We start from the raw sequence: 16,893 nt of genomic DNA, 5'->3' as shown, positions 1-16,893 counted from the left end.
ATTTTGGACGCCATCTTGAAAATTAAGCCTTTCCGGAAGGTGTATTTTCCTAGATTTTTAGTATGTTTGTAAGCATGTCCAGAGGTACCAAAATCAGTTGAAAATTCCTTTGCAACATTTTTTCAATTTGAGATATAGCCATTTCAAGCTCCCGGCCGCCATTTCGGCCGCCATCTTGGAAATGAGGGCTTTCTGGGGGGTAGATTTTGGTAGACTTTTAGTATGTTATTCAGCACACCAAATACTACTGGAATCCATTGAAAAACCTTTTGTATCAATTTTTTTGGGGTTAAGCCCTTTTTTTTCCTAGATTGACTCACCTATAACTACCATCAAAGCAGCAATCACACAACCAGAGGCCCTTTCAAAATGCCCCAGACATTAATGGGCTGAGAGATGGATGATGATTAAAGTACCCTTAGTCAGTGACAGCAATAATTAAAATAAAGTTGGATTGATGGGGGCTTTTACTTAACAGAACACAAGTCAGGTTTCCCCATTTTCTTTGTCAATCTCGTTCTCCTTTAAAGTTTGCTTGTGTGACTTTCTCTCATCAGCCCATAATATTGGATGTATCCATGTAGAAAGGAGACATTAATACTCCTTTCAACAGCTGCCATTTGCAATAATTAGCCCCACTGCAGCTTAGTGAACACAACACAGCTTCACAAAATGGATACCGCCTGGGACATCGGCCATGGTGTGATGTATTGCTGGACATAAAACTTGTTTTTTATTCTCCTTCACACCCCATAAATGATCGTAGGAAAGGGGATAAAGCAGGACAGAAAATGGATGATGGAAGAGGAGAGAGGATGGTGAGGGGAACGAGGGACAGAATAGAGGAAATAAAAACTGAAGAAAAAGAGGTAAATTGATGAAATGCGGGCATGGAGGAGAACAAAGAAAAGAGCGGCTTTGTTTTACAACTTCATCATGGTGGACTAATGAGTGCAGCTTTGACTGTGAAGTGTTTATGTCTGGATAAAAAGGCTAATGGGTTTTGAGAAGGTCAAAAAAGGGAATGTAAAATGGGAGAACGGTGAAGGATAAAAATGCAGATAAACAATGATACACAAAAGAAGTCTCATAAAGAAAACAACCTGACAATATCCCATTTGTAGAAGGAAATGAAAAGTTATTTGTGTCTTGGTGAATAAAACGAGGGAGAGTCAAATATATATCAGGGGGTTAGGGCTGCCGGAAATGTGTTTTGTATGATTTGCAACACAAAGGGAGCATCCCAGTGGCCATGAGTTCTCACATACAGTATTTCCTGTCACAGTAACACAAGGGTGGGCTCAGGGGAGACCAAGAGCTAGCATTTTTCTGTGCACAGTTGATCTGAAATTCGCTACACAGGTCACATGATGTGATAACCAACCAAAACCATCACTGTGACAAGGCTTTTTGTCAGTGGATTTCAGCTATTCAGTATTTCTGATATGTTCGTTTTATCACTAAGAAAATATACTGTCTTAGTCTATGACTGATCTGAACGTACACACACACACACACACACACACACACACACACACACACACACACACACACACAAAAATTGTAAAGAGACACTTAACACTCACACAGATGCAAATGTCATTGGTCCACTGAATCATCTCTTTTCTAATAAATTATTTAAGTTGAGCTTCTGGCATTGTCTCTTTAAAGTACGCATTCTGTTTGTGATGATTAATATGCAGTGATGTTTCAAGAGGGGCTGTTATTTAAAAGGCCACAGTTGTGTGTGTGTGTGTGTGTGTGTGTGTGTGTGTGTGTGTGTGTGTGTGTGTGTTTTATTACTTTCTTTGCTTGCATTTTCTCTCCTCTCCCTATTTCCCACCTTTCTCCCTTCTCTCATCATCTCTTTGCTGCCCTCCTCTTAATTTCCATTTAATCCTCATAGCGCTCTCAGATGGCAATTTGACCTTTACACTATGAGTGAGAGTGAAAGTGAAACAGAGAGACGGTAAAGACACAGCATTTTCAGCACGGAACTGTACATGTCTGCATCGGTGCCCATTTGCAAGTGCCAGTGTGTATACATATGTGTGTATGAGCACATTTGATTATTTACTGCTCGCAGAGGAGTGTGAATTGTGTGAACAGTATGGCCCAAGTATCCATGGAGAGAAAGAGATGAGGAATGAGGAAGAGCAGGAGGACGGAAAGCAGATAGTAAGAGATAGGTGAGAGCAGGAGGAGGAAATCAGGAAAAGTGTGTGTGTGTGTGTGTGTGTGTGTGTGTGTGTGTGTGTGTGTGTGTGTGTGTGTGTGTGTGTGTGTTTGTTGTCCATGTGTGGTTAGTTTTTGTGTAAACGTAAAGGTTCAATGTGTTCAGTTTTTTAAACATCAAAATATCACAGTCAAATTCACCATGCCACCTGTTAATACACTATAAAAGTCAGCATAATATCTTTGTCTTGATTAATTTCAGTACCATGCTCAAAGTGTACTGTAAGAAAGTATGCAGAATAACTATTCTATAGTATATTTGTGTGGGTTGTTTTACAGCCGGATTAGGTTATTTGCTTAAGTGTTGTGTTCATGTGTTCAGGGAACTATTTAACTAAACGATCCACTTCGTTAGTACTAGCTGCACCTTTTAAGCAGCCAGACCAAAAAAATGGCATACAGTGCTTTTGCAAATTACATTAGAATACTCAACACACTAACTGAAAAGCAAAATATATGTTTAAAAATCCCCAAACACTGATTGAGATACAGGTCACATAATGAGTCAGAAGGTCTAGTGACCTACACCTAAATGATTAACAGACACAATGTTGACATGGGCCACATTGAACAACACACTGTGGGGCTGTATCACATTGAAATGATGAGGCCTGACACGCTGTGCAAGTCCTTGTCCCAGTTAACACAGAACATCTCTCAAACTACATGAAATCCCAAATCCCCTCGCCCCATATTTTTATCAAGTAAAATAAAAAAAAGTCAACATCACACCACCACCAAGGCCGCTGTTCCATTTAACTAAATAAGAAAGCTGACAGCCCTTGGCCTCATTTTTACAATGTTTATTTTTAACACAGCCTTTAAAGAGTTTGTAGCTTTTTACTTTCATTCCCAAAGGACCTCTCTGGCGTCTTCCAGGAGTCCCCCTGACACATGGAGGATTAGTTGATATCCACTAACATGCTTTCACTCAAAGACTGCGCTGGGGGGCTGCTTTCTTTTAGCCTTGAGGACGTGATAAAATTCTCCCCGGCCCTTGCATCAGTTGAACTACCTGGTCTCTGCAGATAGGGGGAGGTGTTAGCTTTACTGCTGAGCTACATTCTGCTGCTGTGTTGTCTTGGTTTATCTCTTCACTGCAGCAGAACAGGAAAAGGGCTGGTGAATACTGAATATACATGCAGGCCGCTGCCCCAAAACATGACATCTCAACTGAAGTTACTGAGAGATTAGATGGGCCTGAAATGCTGATGGAATGTGAGTGTGAAATGTTATAGTGATGTTTTGGAGGTATTTAACAATTGGTACTTTCTGTCGATTGTGGTATAATTGTGTGTGTATGTGTGCTTGTGTGTGTGTGTTTAGGTGTGTGTGTGTCTTGAGTTGTGTATACTCTGAAGACTTTCACAACTCATGTTAAAACCCTTGAGATAGTATGTTGAATATTATGTAGAAAATAATATATACAGCTGCATATAGGGCTACTGTAATTATACTGTTATATAATGTATTTACTATCAACAATTCGTTTTTCAATATTAAACTGTTTGCTTTTCCACTGTGTCCACTTCAGTTCAGTATATAACCCTCTTGTCTGTTCTTTCCTCAGATGCTGCCATAAATTAGGGAATATTAAGTGCTTCGTCCCTCCGCATACACACACACACACATACATAAATCATAATGGGCCAGCTGCTGTCATCAGAAGAAGAGCTATCTCAAGTGAAGGATGAAATTGGTTCGCTCCTTTACAACGCCATGTTGGAGGGCGGTGCTGTGCCTGACCTCAAGGTGCTCCAGCCTCAACTCCTGGCCAATCATGACGAGAGCTCTGAATCCAGGGCCGGCCTCCAGAAACAACTCAAACAGGTGAATATGATTTATATAAGAAGAATAGTGTGACGGAAAATATGTGAGTGATGGTGATACTTCACGCAGGGCAAAACCACTGAGAAACAATAAGTGACCAGTTCCTTCTGAAACAGGCTGAGCGGGGTGAGCTGCTTATTGATTTCACCCTTTAAGTGCATTTGGTCGTGAAGTGCAGGTGGAGATGAACACAAGGGGAGAAAAAAAAAAGATGGTGTTGCCTTGAGACAGTAAAAGAAGGGGCGATTGTGCAAAATGAATCTCCACTCCTGTTGGGGATTGTAAAGAGATTACAAATCAATACAGCGGGCCAATGAGGAGGAATAGGAATATGACAAAATGCTGTTCACAGATGTTTCCCAAAAAGAGGAGAGAAACGATGAAGTCGCTTATGGCAGGCTGTTTCCATACAAGCATTAACATACACATTCATCATGTCTGTTTCTTTTTTCCACGCCCAGCTGCAGGGAGACATGGGGAACAAGGCGCCCAGCTACCTGAAGGATCTGATTGGCCGATTGTCCACCTTCTCCGATGAGCCACGCCTGGCCGGCCTGCTGGGATTAGTGGTTTCCATGGTGATGGACATGGCCTACACGTCATCAAAACATCAGTCATCGGGTGTGAAAGGGAAGTCAGCGGGGTCATCGTCACACCAGGTAAAAAGTTGATAGAAAAATAATGGGATAAAGGGAACCGGTAAAAGTTATAATATTAACAGAGTGAATTCCTGTCTATGTTATTTACTGATCATTTTAAGGAAACTGTGTCCAGGAGCCTGCCAAAGAACACTGTAATATCTGGATGTTGAGGTGTATCAAGAAAAATGTAATAGAGGTGCAGAAATTATTTTAAAGAGACACTTAAAGTTCAGGAGAGTTATACATTCCCGAATCCCTTAAAAATCCAGATTGATCAGGAGCGGGTATCATATTGGCTCAGGCCTCATTGCAGTCGCAATCAGTCGCGGGTTCAAATCCGACCCATGGAACTTTACTGCATGTCATCTGTCTCCCCATTTCAACTCTGTACTATCAAATGAAGCTTGGAAATTCCCAAAAATTATCTTAAAAAAAAAATATATATATTGTTGCGAGGATGTCACCTCACATGAGTGGTTTTTCTGCCTCTAGCAGAGAGTGTGGGAGCTGCAGGAGTTGATGGAGGAGTTCCTGAAGCGCTGCAGGATCAACCTGAACGACAAGAGCAAACTAATCCAGGACGTCATCAGACTAGAGACCCAGATCAGCCTCAGTCTCACACAGCTGAAGACCTGTCTGCTGGGGGGAGACTGTGACTCCAGGTGAGAGAATGCAGTACAGAAGACAGTAAAACACACAACAAACAAGAGGGGGGAAAAGTACAGTGCAGCTGAATGCAGTAGGACACAATGCAGTGGTTAAATTGATGATATGTTTTTATTTTGTTCCCTTCCTTGTCTGTTCCCTCTAGGTCTCTGAGGCACTGGGCAAGCGCAGCATCATTTCACACTCAGATGTTGGTCAACCTGGCCTGTCTCGAGGGTCAGGCTGAGCCACTGGCTGCAAGGGCAGCACTGGAGCAATACAAGGAAGACCTCACACGGATCATTGACGCTTACAGGTAATACATACAGGGGTTTCTGCAATATACAACTCAACCATAGTGGAGGGGGTTGACAGAACTTTGGTAGCAATTAGTTTGTGTGGTGCCCTAATGGGTGTGTAGGGTGAGCCCACTTGGCACACTAATGTGGTCAAAACAGGTTGCATGTTGGGAGTGGTATCTTTTGATAACCATGTGAGTTAGACATGAAGATATATCGGTTGCAAATGTTGATAACTTGACCCATGTGGGGCTATATTGGCCGTTTTGGCTTGGATATCAATGTCTTAAAGTGCAAATTGTTATTGCAAAAGGGTGGAAGAGTCAACTCTCTTCATATTGGTAATGACTTGGGGTTTAACAATGCTTGTTGTTATGACTTATCTTTTAGGCAATAATCTTTGTTTAAAAAAACTAGTTTTGCCAGCAACAAATAAAGATGCATGAGGCTTTCACATTGCCACATCTACTTTTTCATTAATGATGTTTACGTGGAGCTGGAGACTGTAGGCGCAAAACACAGCATCTGGTGCTTGTTCAAACACACAGCACTTAAGTTGAAGCAGGCCTCCTTATTAAGCATACACACAGACAGTGGAAACCATAGCCAAGCAGGTCCTGGCTGTATACTGTACTATTAGACAAGATGTCCAGCCTTCTTTAAATATAACAGAAATGAACACAAAAAAGCTCATGAGACCGACGGAACAGTCTAGCTCTAAAGTCTCATCTTACATAGACTGCTTACAGTAAAAACATATATATATATATTCAGACAGAGAAAAGCTGCAATTGTGACTTAATTAACAGCACTCCTCTTGCCTTCCTGTCCCCAATCTCTTCATTACAGGCGTTATAAGTCACATACAGTGGGTGTGGTGAAATGTCGAGGTGGTCTCCTTGCATCATGTGACGTAGAGGTGTCAGAGGAGGGATCTATGACTGGACTCACGGTGACAGACAGAGAGACAGGAAAGAGTGTGACCATCCCTCTATCTGCCATGGAGATGGAGACAGCAGGTAGACTTTCCTTAAATGAACCAATAAAACTGCTTTCTTAGTCAAAGTTTCATTTAACCTGAACTCTTAAGTCTGATCTCAACAGGTAGAAGAAAGATCGTCTCTGGGCCTGATCCCGCCTCTGCAACTGTGTCCTCCTCCTCCACCTCCATTAACCTGGACCTGATCACTTCAGATCAGTACGCCCAGGCATACCTGGACCATATGTTCTCCGATAAGGGACCCGTGGCAGAGCTCAGGGACTACTTTATCAAGGCTAGTGACAATCTGAGAACACTGCAAACTGATCCAGGATGCACAAAGAAGACCGGGCTGACAAATGGGATAGCACAAAGCGGTGGAGTGCCTCTTGAATGTGGTGCTGCTGAGGGCATAAATGAAGAACTGAGAGTGGACAGGGGCAGAAGTGATACACAAGAAGGGAAGGAACGAAGAGAAACAAGGGAAGAGAAGGAGGAACAAGAACAGCAGATAGGTGAACATTTGAAACTGAGTATTGTGGAGACTAATCAGAGCCTTTGATCACAATCTTCCAGGTGCTCCAATGAGTGAATGAAGAGCCCAGAAGTGACACCTTGAGATGACATTTGTTTATTGAAGAGACAAATAAACTAAATTCAGGAACGTGAAAGATGTTTGCAATGCTGTTGGTCATTTATTCAGAGAGCTTCAAACTGATTGCTAGGTTTGGAGCTGAATGGGAGTTTTCCAGATTTGTTTGCAGTGATTTATTACATGAAGGCAGCCATGGCCAAATATGAACTCTGTGTTTCAATATAATGTAAACTGCTTCTCTTGAAAACTAGGCTTTCCAAGCTTGTACAAAAACAGAAGAATTTCTCGAGTCCAGCAAGGTACTTGAAATGGAATATTCTATTGGTCCGTGATCATCGAAGCAGAGTCAAACCAAAAGGTTAGCTCATCTAGACTGCTTATGTTAATGTTGATAAATGGTGTATGTAAGCAACCCTTCTGCCATGCCATGAATATGAATACAAAGTGATGTCCTCCAGTGCTAAAAACAACATAAATGTACAACATGGAGGAAAATACATCCGTATCTGCACTTGACACAGCCTGTGACAGAGCTGATAATGTGCAAATAAAATCAATTTTCCCCACAGAGATTCCCTTTCAAACTTTGAGTCCATATGTGTACATGGCTGACTTATGTGATGATTCGCATTACGAAGCCTTCAGTCACAGTCCTGAAACAGGGTATCCATGGCAAAACACGTTTGAATGGTTATTGAGGTCTGCTGTAACAGATATGTGTACCTGCATATGGTGTAGGCTGTCAATTATAACTTATGAAAGTATTTATGTTAATATGTGTCTTTGATGTGCATAATAAACAGTAACATATTTAGCTGCCTTTTTTTAAATCATAATGCAGGATAATATTGTTATTTTGCCCACACATGACATTGGTTGTAATAAAAAAAATGGAATCAAATCACTTGGCTTTTTTTTTTTTTTTTGCACCTCTCCAAAGGTCATGCACAGCAACTCGTTCCTCACGTATGTGAAAGGAAACGTGTCCTGAAAAACAAGGACATTTTTCAGGTGACAGTCCCAGGAGAGACACTTTTCGTTAAGTGTTTCTCCCTCTGAAGGTCGAAAAGATGCTTTCTCTCGCATCATTATGGCGTGTGCTGCAGCACGTGGGCGTGCGGGCACAGAAAACAGCTCTTATGTGGTGGAGATGGGAAGCACTGTATGAATGTCAAGCCGGGAAGTTGTGTGTGTGTGTGTGTGTGTGAATACGAGTTGGTGAGTGTGTGCAATTGCACGTGTGTCTTTATATCTGATTAGAAGGAGGAGGAAAAAGATGTGGACGTGAAGATACTAGGCATGTGCAAAACATTGATAATGGGGCCATGATTGTGTGTGTGTGTGCAATGAGGCTTAATTTTCATGGCAGAACCAAAGGTGTGCTACAAGTGGTTGATGGTTTTTCTTTGTGTGTGTGTGTGTGTGTGTCCGTTCTCGCTGGCGGTCGATGGGTCACACTCCACAGCTCCAATTACTGGTCTGTGCTCTGCTAATGCAGTCTGATTGGTGTCATTACTCCCTCGCTCTTTTATCCTCTTCCCCCTCTCCCTTTATTCCTTCTCTCCTACTAGCTATCAGGTAAGAGTGACTTTATTATTCAGTGTAAAGCAGCTCTGACTGGTTTTGTACAAACACAATAATGAAAAGCAGCATTTACAATTCATCTTTCCCGCACAGCAGCACAAACAAATCACAATTCTTACATAGCACTCATCTCCTTCTTTTGCCGTGTTCGTTTTTCTCCTGGGTCTCCTAAATATTTGTCTTGTTCTTGCACTTTTTCTTTCTATTCTTAAGAAGCTGTTGCGCTACCTATTCGAGTTTGAGAGCTAAATACTGGATTATATGTACATGTTGCTAAAAGATCATGTTTATTGGGATTTAAACACACCTGTTATTTACATTAAGTTTACAGAAACTATGACACTATGAAAGTGAAAACTTCAGCTTTCAATGGAGGCCAATGACAACATCTGTTTGTTTCACAGCGGAGGCTTGCACACCTCACTGTTTTAGGGATTAAACCAGGTTCAGGTTAGGATAATAAAACTAAAACTTAAATTAAAATACCTATAGGGAAATAATAGTCTTGTATAAACCTAACATGTACTTTTTTGGGCTTTGGGAGGGAATCAGAGACCCAGAGGGAACCAATGTACATAATACATATCTAAACCCACCACAAAAAGGCCCCACCCTGCCCTGACTATATTGGATTCAAAATACAATTTGTATTTTTACATTTTTATCTTTACGTACAGTTGCAGATGTACCTTTTACTAAAGTTTTGAATGCACGAGTTTAGTGAAATATTTTCACAATGTGGTATTTATGCTTTAACTTAAAGGATCTGGTTACCTCTTCCACCACTACTGCATTTATCTACATACTGTATGCGTTAAAGAGTTTAGGATTTAGATTGTCTTGTATGATTGATCTTTCTGTCTCCTTTTTCTAGTTTTCACTTTTCTTACTTCCTAACTCTGGTTGAAAATGTTTGGACAAAAGGTCAAAGGCAAAACCCAAATCTAAAATAAAACTTGAGGCGGGTCAGAGTCTTACTCTACGATGGCCTGTGTTTATGTGGGAGTACATAAAGATGTATTCAAGAAGCCCCTCTGCCTGGAACTGTGCGTGTGTGTAATTGAGAGCATGTTGACATGTTGCGTCTCCCCTCTCTTGCCCTGAGGTGTGTATGTGGTTGTCAATGTGTGTGTGTCTTCAATTGTATGCCATGGTCGTTTGTCGTGAAAGCGTCGCCGCGGCAACAGAAAATCACCACAGAAACTCGACAAGCCGCCCACAGTCTCTCAGCAGAGAACAGTCGCTGACACAGAGTAACCTACTGCAGTGAGTGTGTGTACATGCACACTGTACAGGCTATGTGTTTGTGTTAGTGTGAAAACTCAATTGTGTGTTGATACTGTGTGTGCGTGTGTGTGTGTGTGTGTGTGTGTGTGTGTGTGTGTGTGTGTGTGTGTGTGTGTGTGTGTGTGTGTGTGTGTGTGTGTGTGTGTGTGTGTTTTATGTGGGTGTCTGAAAGGCAAAGAAAGGAGGACTTGGTCTACAACTTCTGCTGAGAAAGAGTGGTAGAAATTAAGGTTTGACAGAATGATTGAGGCTGGAAACTTAAAGCCTGTGAAAGCTTGGCATCAGATATCAAATATTTCTCTATAAAACTGATATTAATAACTAAATAACATAACATTTACGATAAAGGTTTAAGTTTTTAGAAGAATTTAACGTTCGGATACTCAAATTAATAGGTGTGGTTTAATCGACACTGACAAAAAAAACAACTGTCTTTAGACTCAAATTTAGATCAGTTCTGATTGGTGCACAGAAATGCAACATCATCTTTTCCCAACTGTTTCAATTCAAACTGAACAATTCAAACCAGTGGCAAAAGTGAAGAGAAAAGGAAATATAGAAATATCTTGTGTAAATTTACCCAAACAGTTCAAATGTTGGGAGAAAATATTGTGTTCATTGAGCACTATCACACATAGCAATTGACTAATTATTTAATTCATTTTTCTGGGCCTTTAATGCCGCCTTAATTGAATTTTGGAGCAATCACCTTATTAAGTTGTTATATGGCTAATACATTGGCAAATGATTTTAGATGGGGAAAAAAGACTGAAAAAGTTCTGACTCTCTGTGCGGCCATATGAGCACCATCTTTCACATTACAGCAATTTGATCCTTCATCATTACAAAGAAATATTGATTAGTGCAGCTTCAAGTGCTGAATAAGATTATAGTGTTAAAGCACCATACCGGTGGGTTTAAATGTTTTAGCCCATTAACTCCAAATTGCACTTCACACTAATGCAGAGCCTACATGCTCAAGATGGATTTCCCACCTTTAGGCAGCCTTTAGATTCAATTAATTCCCTGCCTGCACTGAGGGAAAATTAAGTTTCACTGACTCAGAACTTTGCTTGAGAAAGACAATCAATCACCTTAAACAAATGATTTATCAAAGGTTGATTGTTATCAGCTGTGAACAGGGAACACTGGTCGGTGTTCATGGATGCTTCAAAATCTGTGTGATGCAGCTGCCAGAGTTTTTGGACCTGCCAAAATCACATTATCTTCACAACATCCATGTTTGAATACTGGTAATCTTTTGGCTCTGATTTTCCATCAATGAGCTCATCACAATGCACAATAACTCTATTAATACAGTAAATGAAACAAATGTAAACTAGATCAGTTAGAAGTCCTGTTAATATTATTAGTATTATTGGTGTGAATGCTGAAAGCATTCACAGCTTTAATATTCTGCGTATTTATTCTTATTATTGGTGTGAATGCTGGAAGCATTCACAGCTTTAATATTCTGCGTATTTATTCTTATTAGGGGGCCAAGCCCGAGCAGGCTGGGACCGCTGTATGCAAAGCAACGCGGTTCCCAAGCCCTGCGGGGCAGGGAACCCTATTGTTTTTGTAAGGATTATTAGGGGGCCAAGCCCGAGCAGGAGCTGGGACCGCGTTTTGCACAGCAACGCGGTTCCCAAGCCCTGCGGGGCAGGGAACCCTATTGTTTTAGTAAGGATTATTATTTGTAGTCACCTAAAACTGTGTCCACAGGCCAAACCGTAAAGGGTGCAGACATGCCAATTGCATGACTAGATCCAGGTCCGGGCCGTGTACGCATACAAAACTATTCAGACATGCCGGCCACTAGGTGGCGCTACACCAAAGAAAACGCGTTTGGGGCCATAACTCCCACACCGAAACTCCCACAGTCAAAAACTTTATATCCACATATTCACTGGAGTCAGCTGCATCTTTTGGCATAGGCCACGCCCATTTGCGATATTATAGATTTTTCGCAAAATCGCGAAAACTGAAAAACATATTTTTCGCTACTCCTCCCACAATTTTTGGACAATTGACACCAAAGTTTGCACAGCACATCTACCGACCCACACGGAAAGAAATCATGCTAATGCATTTTGATCCGACCATGGATAGAGAAACGGTAGCGTTTTAAATATTTGTTGATTAGCTACGTTTTACGTAGAAATTCATAAATCCAAAATCATAAGTCGGATCAAGTTCAAATTTTAGACATATGTTGGGGCTACCCTTAATTACGTTCAAAAAAAAAATTGGAAATTTTCGCCATAAGGGGGCGCCATAAACTAGGGAATTTTATATCTCCTAATTGGCCAAAGGAATTTTCTTAAAACTCACGGGAAACCATCAACGGGCGTACCCGAGTCTATATGAAAAATATGGCCAAGAAATAGTAATGTTTACGGGACTTTTTAATAAAATTAGATTTTTTCTTTTCCGTCAAAGAAAAAAGGCGGGAATGTTAGCATGTCCATTGACATTACATTGTGCAATTAGCTCCGGCGGCCATTTTGTCAAGGCTGACAATCTGCTTTTGCTCATAACTCGCCAACCAAACATCGCACTTTAAAAAACTTGACATCCACTTGTTCTGTGAATTGAGCTGCATTGTTCTACCGTGGCACTTTCGCGAAATTCATCCGTAAACAGCGATACCTATACAACTCCCGCACCGAACATCCCACGGTCAAAAACTTTACATCCACGGATTCCGTGGAGTGAGCGGCCGGCGCGGCGGTTGACGACGAGTTGCGTCGGAGGCTTGGCCCCCGGTCAAAACTGCTTGCAGTTCTAGTTAGGGGGCCAAGCCCGAGTAGGGCTGGGACCGCGTAATGCAGAGCAACGCGGTTCCCAAGCCCTGCGGGGCAGGGAACCCTATTGTTTTTGTTGGGCCTTTTATTATTATTTTTCTCCGCGTAAAAGTGGTGCTGCAGCCCAAACCGTAAAGGGTTGGGACATGCCACTTCCAGGGCATATCCAGGTCCGTACCCCGTACGCAGACACAAAAATTCAGACATGCCTGCCACTAGGTGGCGCTACAACAAAGGAAAAGGCCTTTTGGGCTATAACTTCCGCACCGAAAGTCCGACAGTCAAAAACTTTATATCCACAGATGCCCACAAGTCAGCTGCATCGTTTGAGATAGGCCACGCCCATTTGCGATAGGATAGATCTTTTTCTACGTCGCAAAAACTGTGTCAGTCACCAAAACATACTCCTCCTACAGTTTTCGCCCGATTTGGACGAAACCAAAAGCATTACGCTCTCCTGACTCCCACGAGCAAAAGTGGGTCAAATAGTTTTTCTACGACCATCGGAAGACCAAACGGTAGCGCTTGAAAGATTCGCAAAAATTCCTTAAAAAAAAAAAAAAAGGGGATTTTCTTGAAACTGAAGGGAGACTATCATGGGGCATACCTGAGCCTATGGCAAAAATATGGGCAAGAAATTCCTTTGTGGGCCGGACTTATTAAAAAAAAGAGTTTTTCAATTTTTTTGCCTGTTTTCGCCATTTCCTAAGTCTTTCGGCGGGAAAATGGGAAAATTCAAAAAAGTGTCTTTACAATGGAGAGGATGACAATTTGATTTTGCTATAACTCTCCAACCGAACATCGCACATTCAAAAACTTGACATCCACTTGTTTGGTACATTGAGCTGCATCTTTCTATCTAACGTAGTTTTGCGAATGTCATCCATAGGGGGCGCCAAAACCACAAAAAGCAAAGAAAACGCGTTTCGGGCTATAACTCCCACACCGAACATCCCACATTCAAAAACTTTACATCCCCGGATTCCGTGAAGCGAGGGGCCGGCGCCGCGGACGACGACGCCCGATCCCGAGTCGCGTGGGAGGCTTGGCCCCCGTTCACAACTGCTCGCAGTTCTAGTTATTATTATACTTCGCCGCATAAAACTGTGTCCACAGCCCAAACCGTAAAGGGTTGGGACATGCCACTTGCATGACTAGTTCAGACCCCCGGCCTCTCGGCCTACAAAAAAATTCAGACATGCCGGCCACTAGGTGGCGCTACACCAAAGAAAACGCGTTTGGGGCTATAACTCCCACACCGAACGTCCCACCGTCAAAAACTTTATATCCACATATGCACTGGAGTCATCTGCATCATTTGGCATAGGCCACGCCCATTTGCGATATTATAGATTTTTCGCAAAATCGCAAAAACTGCAAAACTGACTTTTCGCTACTCCTCCTACAATTTTTGGACAATCGACACCAAAGTTTGCACAGAACATCTACCGACCCACACGGTAAAAACTTATGTAAAAGAATTTTGATCCGACCATGGATAACGAAACGGTAGCGTTTTAAATATTTGTTGATTAGCTACGTTTTACGTAGAAATTCATAAATCCAAAATCATAAGTGGGATCAAGTCCAAATTTTAGACATATGTTGAGGCTACCCTTAATTGTGTTCAATAAAAAATTTGGAAATTTTCGCCATAAGGGGGCGCCATAAATTAGGAAATTTCATATCTCCTATTTGGCCAGAGGAATTTTCTTAAAACTCACGGGAAACCATCAAGGGGCATACCCAAGTCTATATGAAAAATATGGCCAAGAAATAGTAATGTTTAAGGGACTTTTTAATAAAATTAGATTTTTTTTTTTCCGTCAAAGAAAAAAGGCGGGAATGTTAGCATGTCCATTGACATTACATTGTGCAATTAGCTCCGGCGGCCATTTTGTCAAGGCTGACAATCTGCTTTTGCTCATAACTCGCCAACCACACATCGCACATTAAAAAACTTGACATCCACTTGTTCTGTGAATTGAGCTGCATCGTTCCACCGTGGCACTTTCGCGAAATTCATCCGTAAACAGCGATACCTATACAACTCCCGCACCGAACATCCCACGGTCAAAAACTTTACATCCGCAGATTCTGCGGAGTGAGCGGCCGGCGCGGCGGTTGACGACGAGTTGCGTCGGAGGCTTGGCCCCCGGTAAAAACTGCTTGCAGTTCTAGTTATTATTATTTTTATTCCGCCACTTTTTAGGCGTTCAATAACTTCAACATACTTCAACCTTCATACATGTTCCACATATCATTATTTTCAGCTCTTCAAGGGCTTTCTAGGACCATTTCAACATTTTCAAAAAATTTCATAATTTCATACTTCTTCAACGTTTTATGAAAAATATTCAGATCCCAGCCACTCATTCATACTTATTCCCACAAACTTCATATACACCTTCAATTGTTCAGCTATTTCAGGACATTAATCTGTATGATTCAGAATTTTTTGCTACACTGCAAAATTTCAAATAAATTCAACTTTTATGAATTTTAATATTTCATGCAAAATTATGATGGTCCCTACTCATTCATACTTCATCGTAGAAACTCGATTTCAAGTTCTTCCTGTTCGTCTTGCACAGGAGCATACTTTCATAATTCAATATTTTTTCATAAAATGTATAACTTCAGAGATATTAAAGGTTTATTAAACATAAAAGTCTCTCCATGCAAATGAATAGGGAAGGATCCAAACTCGAAGAGTTTGGACATGACGCCAAACCTATCTGCTCATTCATACGTCATCCTAGAAACATGATTCTAACATATAAATATTCAGCTGACTTCCCTCTTTCATAAACTTAAACAGTTTTTTCAACAAATGTTTAGTTTTCTCATGAGACAGCCTTGTTTGAAGGCACGCATTATCAAAATCAAACAGTGAGTGGATTGAGCAAGATCCCTAGAAAAGAGGCCACATGTACTCCATTTTCAACTTGCTGGCCTAGCCAAATTGTTTACACTACAGACCCAAATGTCACACTGAATATTAATTGGAATCTTCCTGTTCTCACGGTGTCATTATTTTTTCTGTCAGACAAACGGTTTGCGAGATAGGGGGAGCAGTTTGGGCTTATGCGTTCATTTAAAACCTCTGTCAGTGTCATCCTTTGGGGAGACAAGTGTCTGCACGTGTGTAGATTAGCAGCTGTTTACAATTGACACTGATTAGCTCTCTGTAACCATGGTAACACCATTGGCACGTGCACCTGTCTATGACTCAACGATGACATCATTGGCTAATGTAGGTCAAACTCCATAGAGAGCACAGAGAGAGAGACACACACAAACACACACACACACAGAGACACACACACACACACACACACACACACACAGAGACACACACACACACATAGACACCCACACCCACACACACACACACACACACACACACACACACACACACACACACACACACACACACACACACACAGAGACACACACAAACACACACAGAGACACACACACACACACACAGAGACACACACACACACACACACAGACACCCACACACACACAGACACACACACACACAGACACACACACAGAGACACACACAAACACACACAGAGACACACACACACACACACATAGACACCCACACCCACACCCACACACACACACACACACACACACACACACACACACACACACACACACACACACAGAGACACACACAAACACACACAGAGACACACACACACACACAAAGACACACACACACACACACACACACACACACACACACACACACACACACACACACACACACACACACAGAGACACACACAGACACACACAGAGACACACACACACACACAGAGACACACACACACACACACACAGACACCCACACACACACAGACACACACACACACACAGACACACACACAGAGACACACACAAACACACACAGAGACACACACAAACACACACAGAGACACACACACACACACACACACACACACACACACAC

At 41.8% G+C, this 16,893-nt stretch overlaps 1 protein-coding gene across 2 annotated transcripts; it reads left to right on the top strand.

The window, feature by feature from the left end:
• Positions 1-3,389: 3,389 nt before the first annotated feature.
• Positions 3,390-8,037, top strand: LOC307257432 (uncharacterized protein). 2 transcript variants are annotated; one of them, XM_080036664.1, is made up of 7 exons: positions 3,390-3,453; positions 3,806-4,065; positions 4,527-4,724; positions 5,202-5,368; positions 5,518-5,667; positions 6,500-6,669; positions 6,755-8,037. In XM_080036664.1, exons 2-7 carry the CDS (start codon positions 3,880-3,882, stop codon positions 7,189-7,191), a joined length of 1,308 nt encoding a protein of 435 aa, XP_079892790.1. In that variant the 5' UTR covers positions 3,390-3,453; positions 3,806-3,879; the 3' UTR covers positions 7,192-8,037. The 2 variants fall into 2 exon arrangements, with proteins under 2 accessions (XP_079892790.1, XP_079892789.1); XM_080036663.1 differs by having other exon boundaries at positions 5,199-5,368.
• The last annotated feature ends 8,856 nt before the right edge of the window (positions 8,038-16,893 follow it).

This window comes from Ammodytes marinus (assembly GCF_949987685.1).
Source record: "Ammodytes marinus genome assembly, chromosome: 11".
NCBI lineage: Eukaryota > Metazoa > Chordata > Actinopteri > Uranoscopiformes > Ammodytidae > Ammodytes > Ammodytes marinus.
Note: the sequence above shows the minus strand (reverse complement) of the source record. Positions and strands in the feature narration are given on the sequence as shown.

What these genes read in the sequence shown, in the direction of transcription:
- LOC307257432 (XM_080036663.1), top strand. Translation starts at nt 3,880, where the DNA reads ATGGGCCAGCTGCTGTCATCAGAAGAAGAGCTATCTCAAGTGAAGGAT. An exon ending in TCCAGAAACAACTCAAACAG is followed by an intron (nt 4,066 to 4,526) that starts GTGAATATGATT and finishes TTCCACGCCCAG; the next exon opens with CTGCAGGGAGACATGGGGAA. An exon ending in CATGGAGATGGAGACAGCAG is followed by an intron (nt 6,670 to 6,754) that starts GTAGACTTTCCT and finishes TGATCTCAACAG; the next exon opens with GTAGAAGAAAGATCGTCTCT.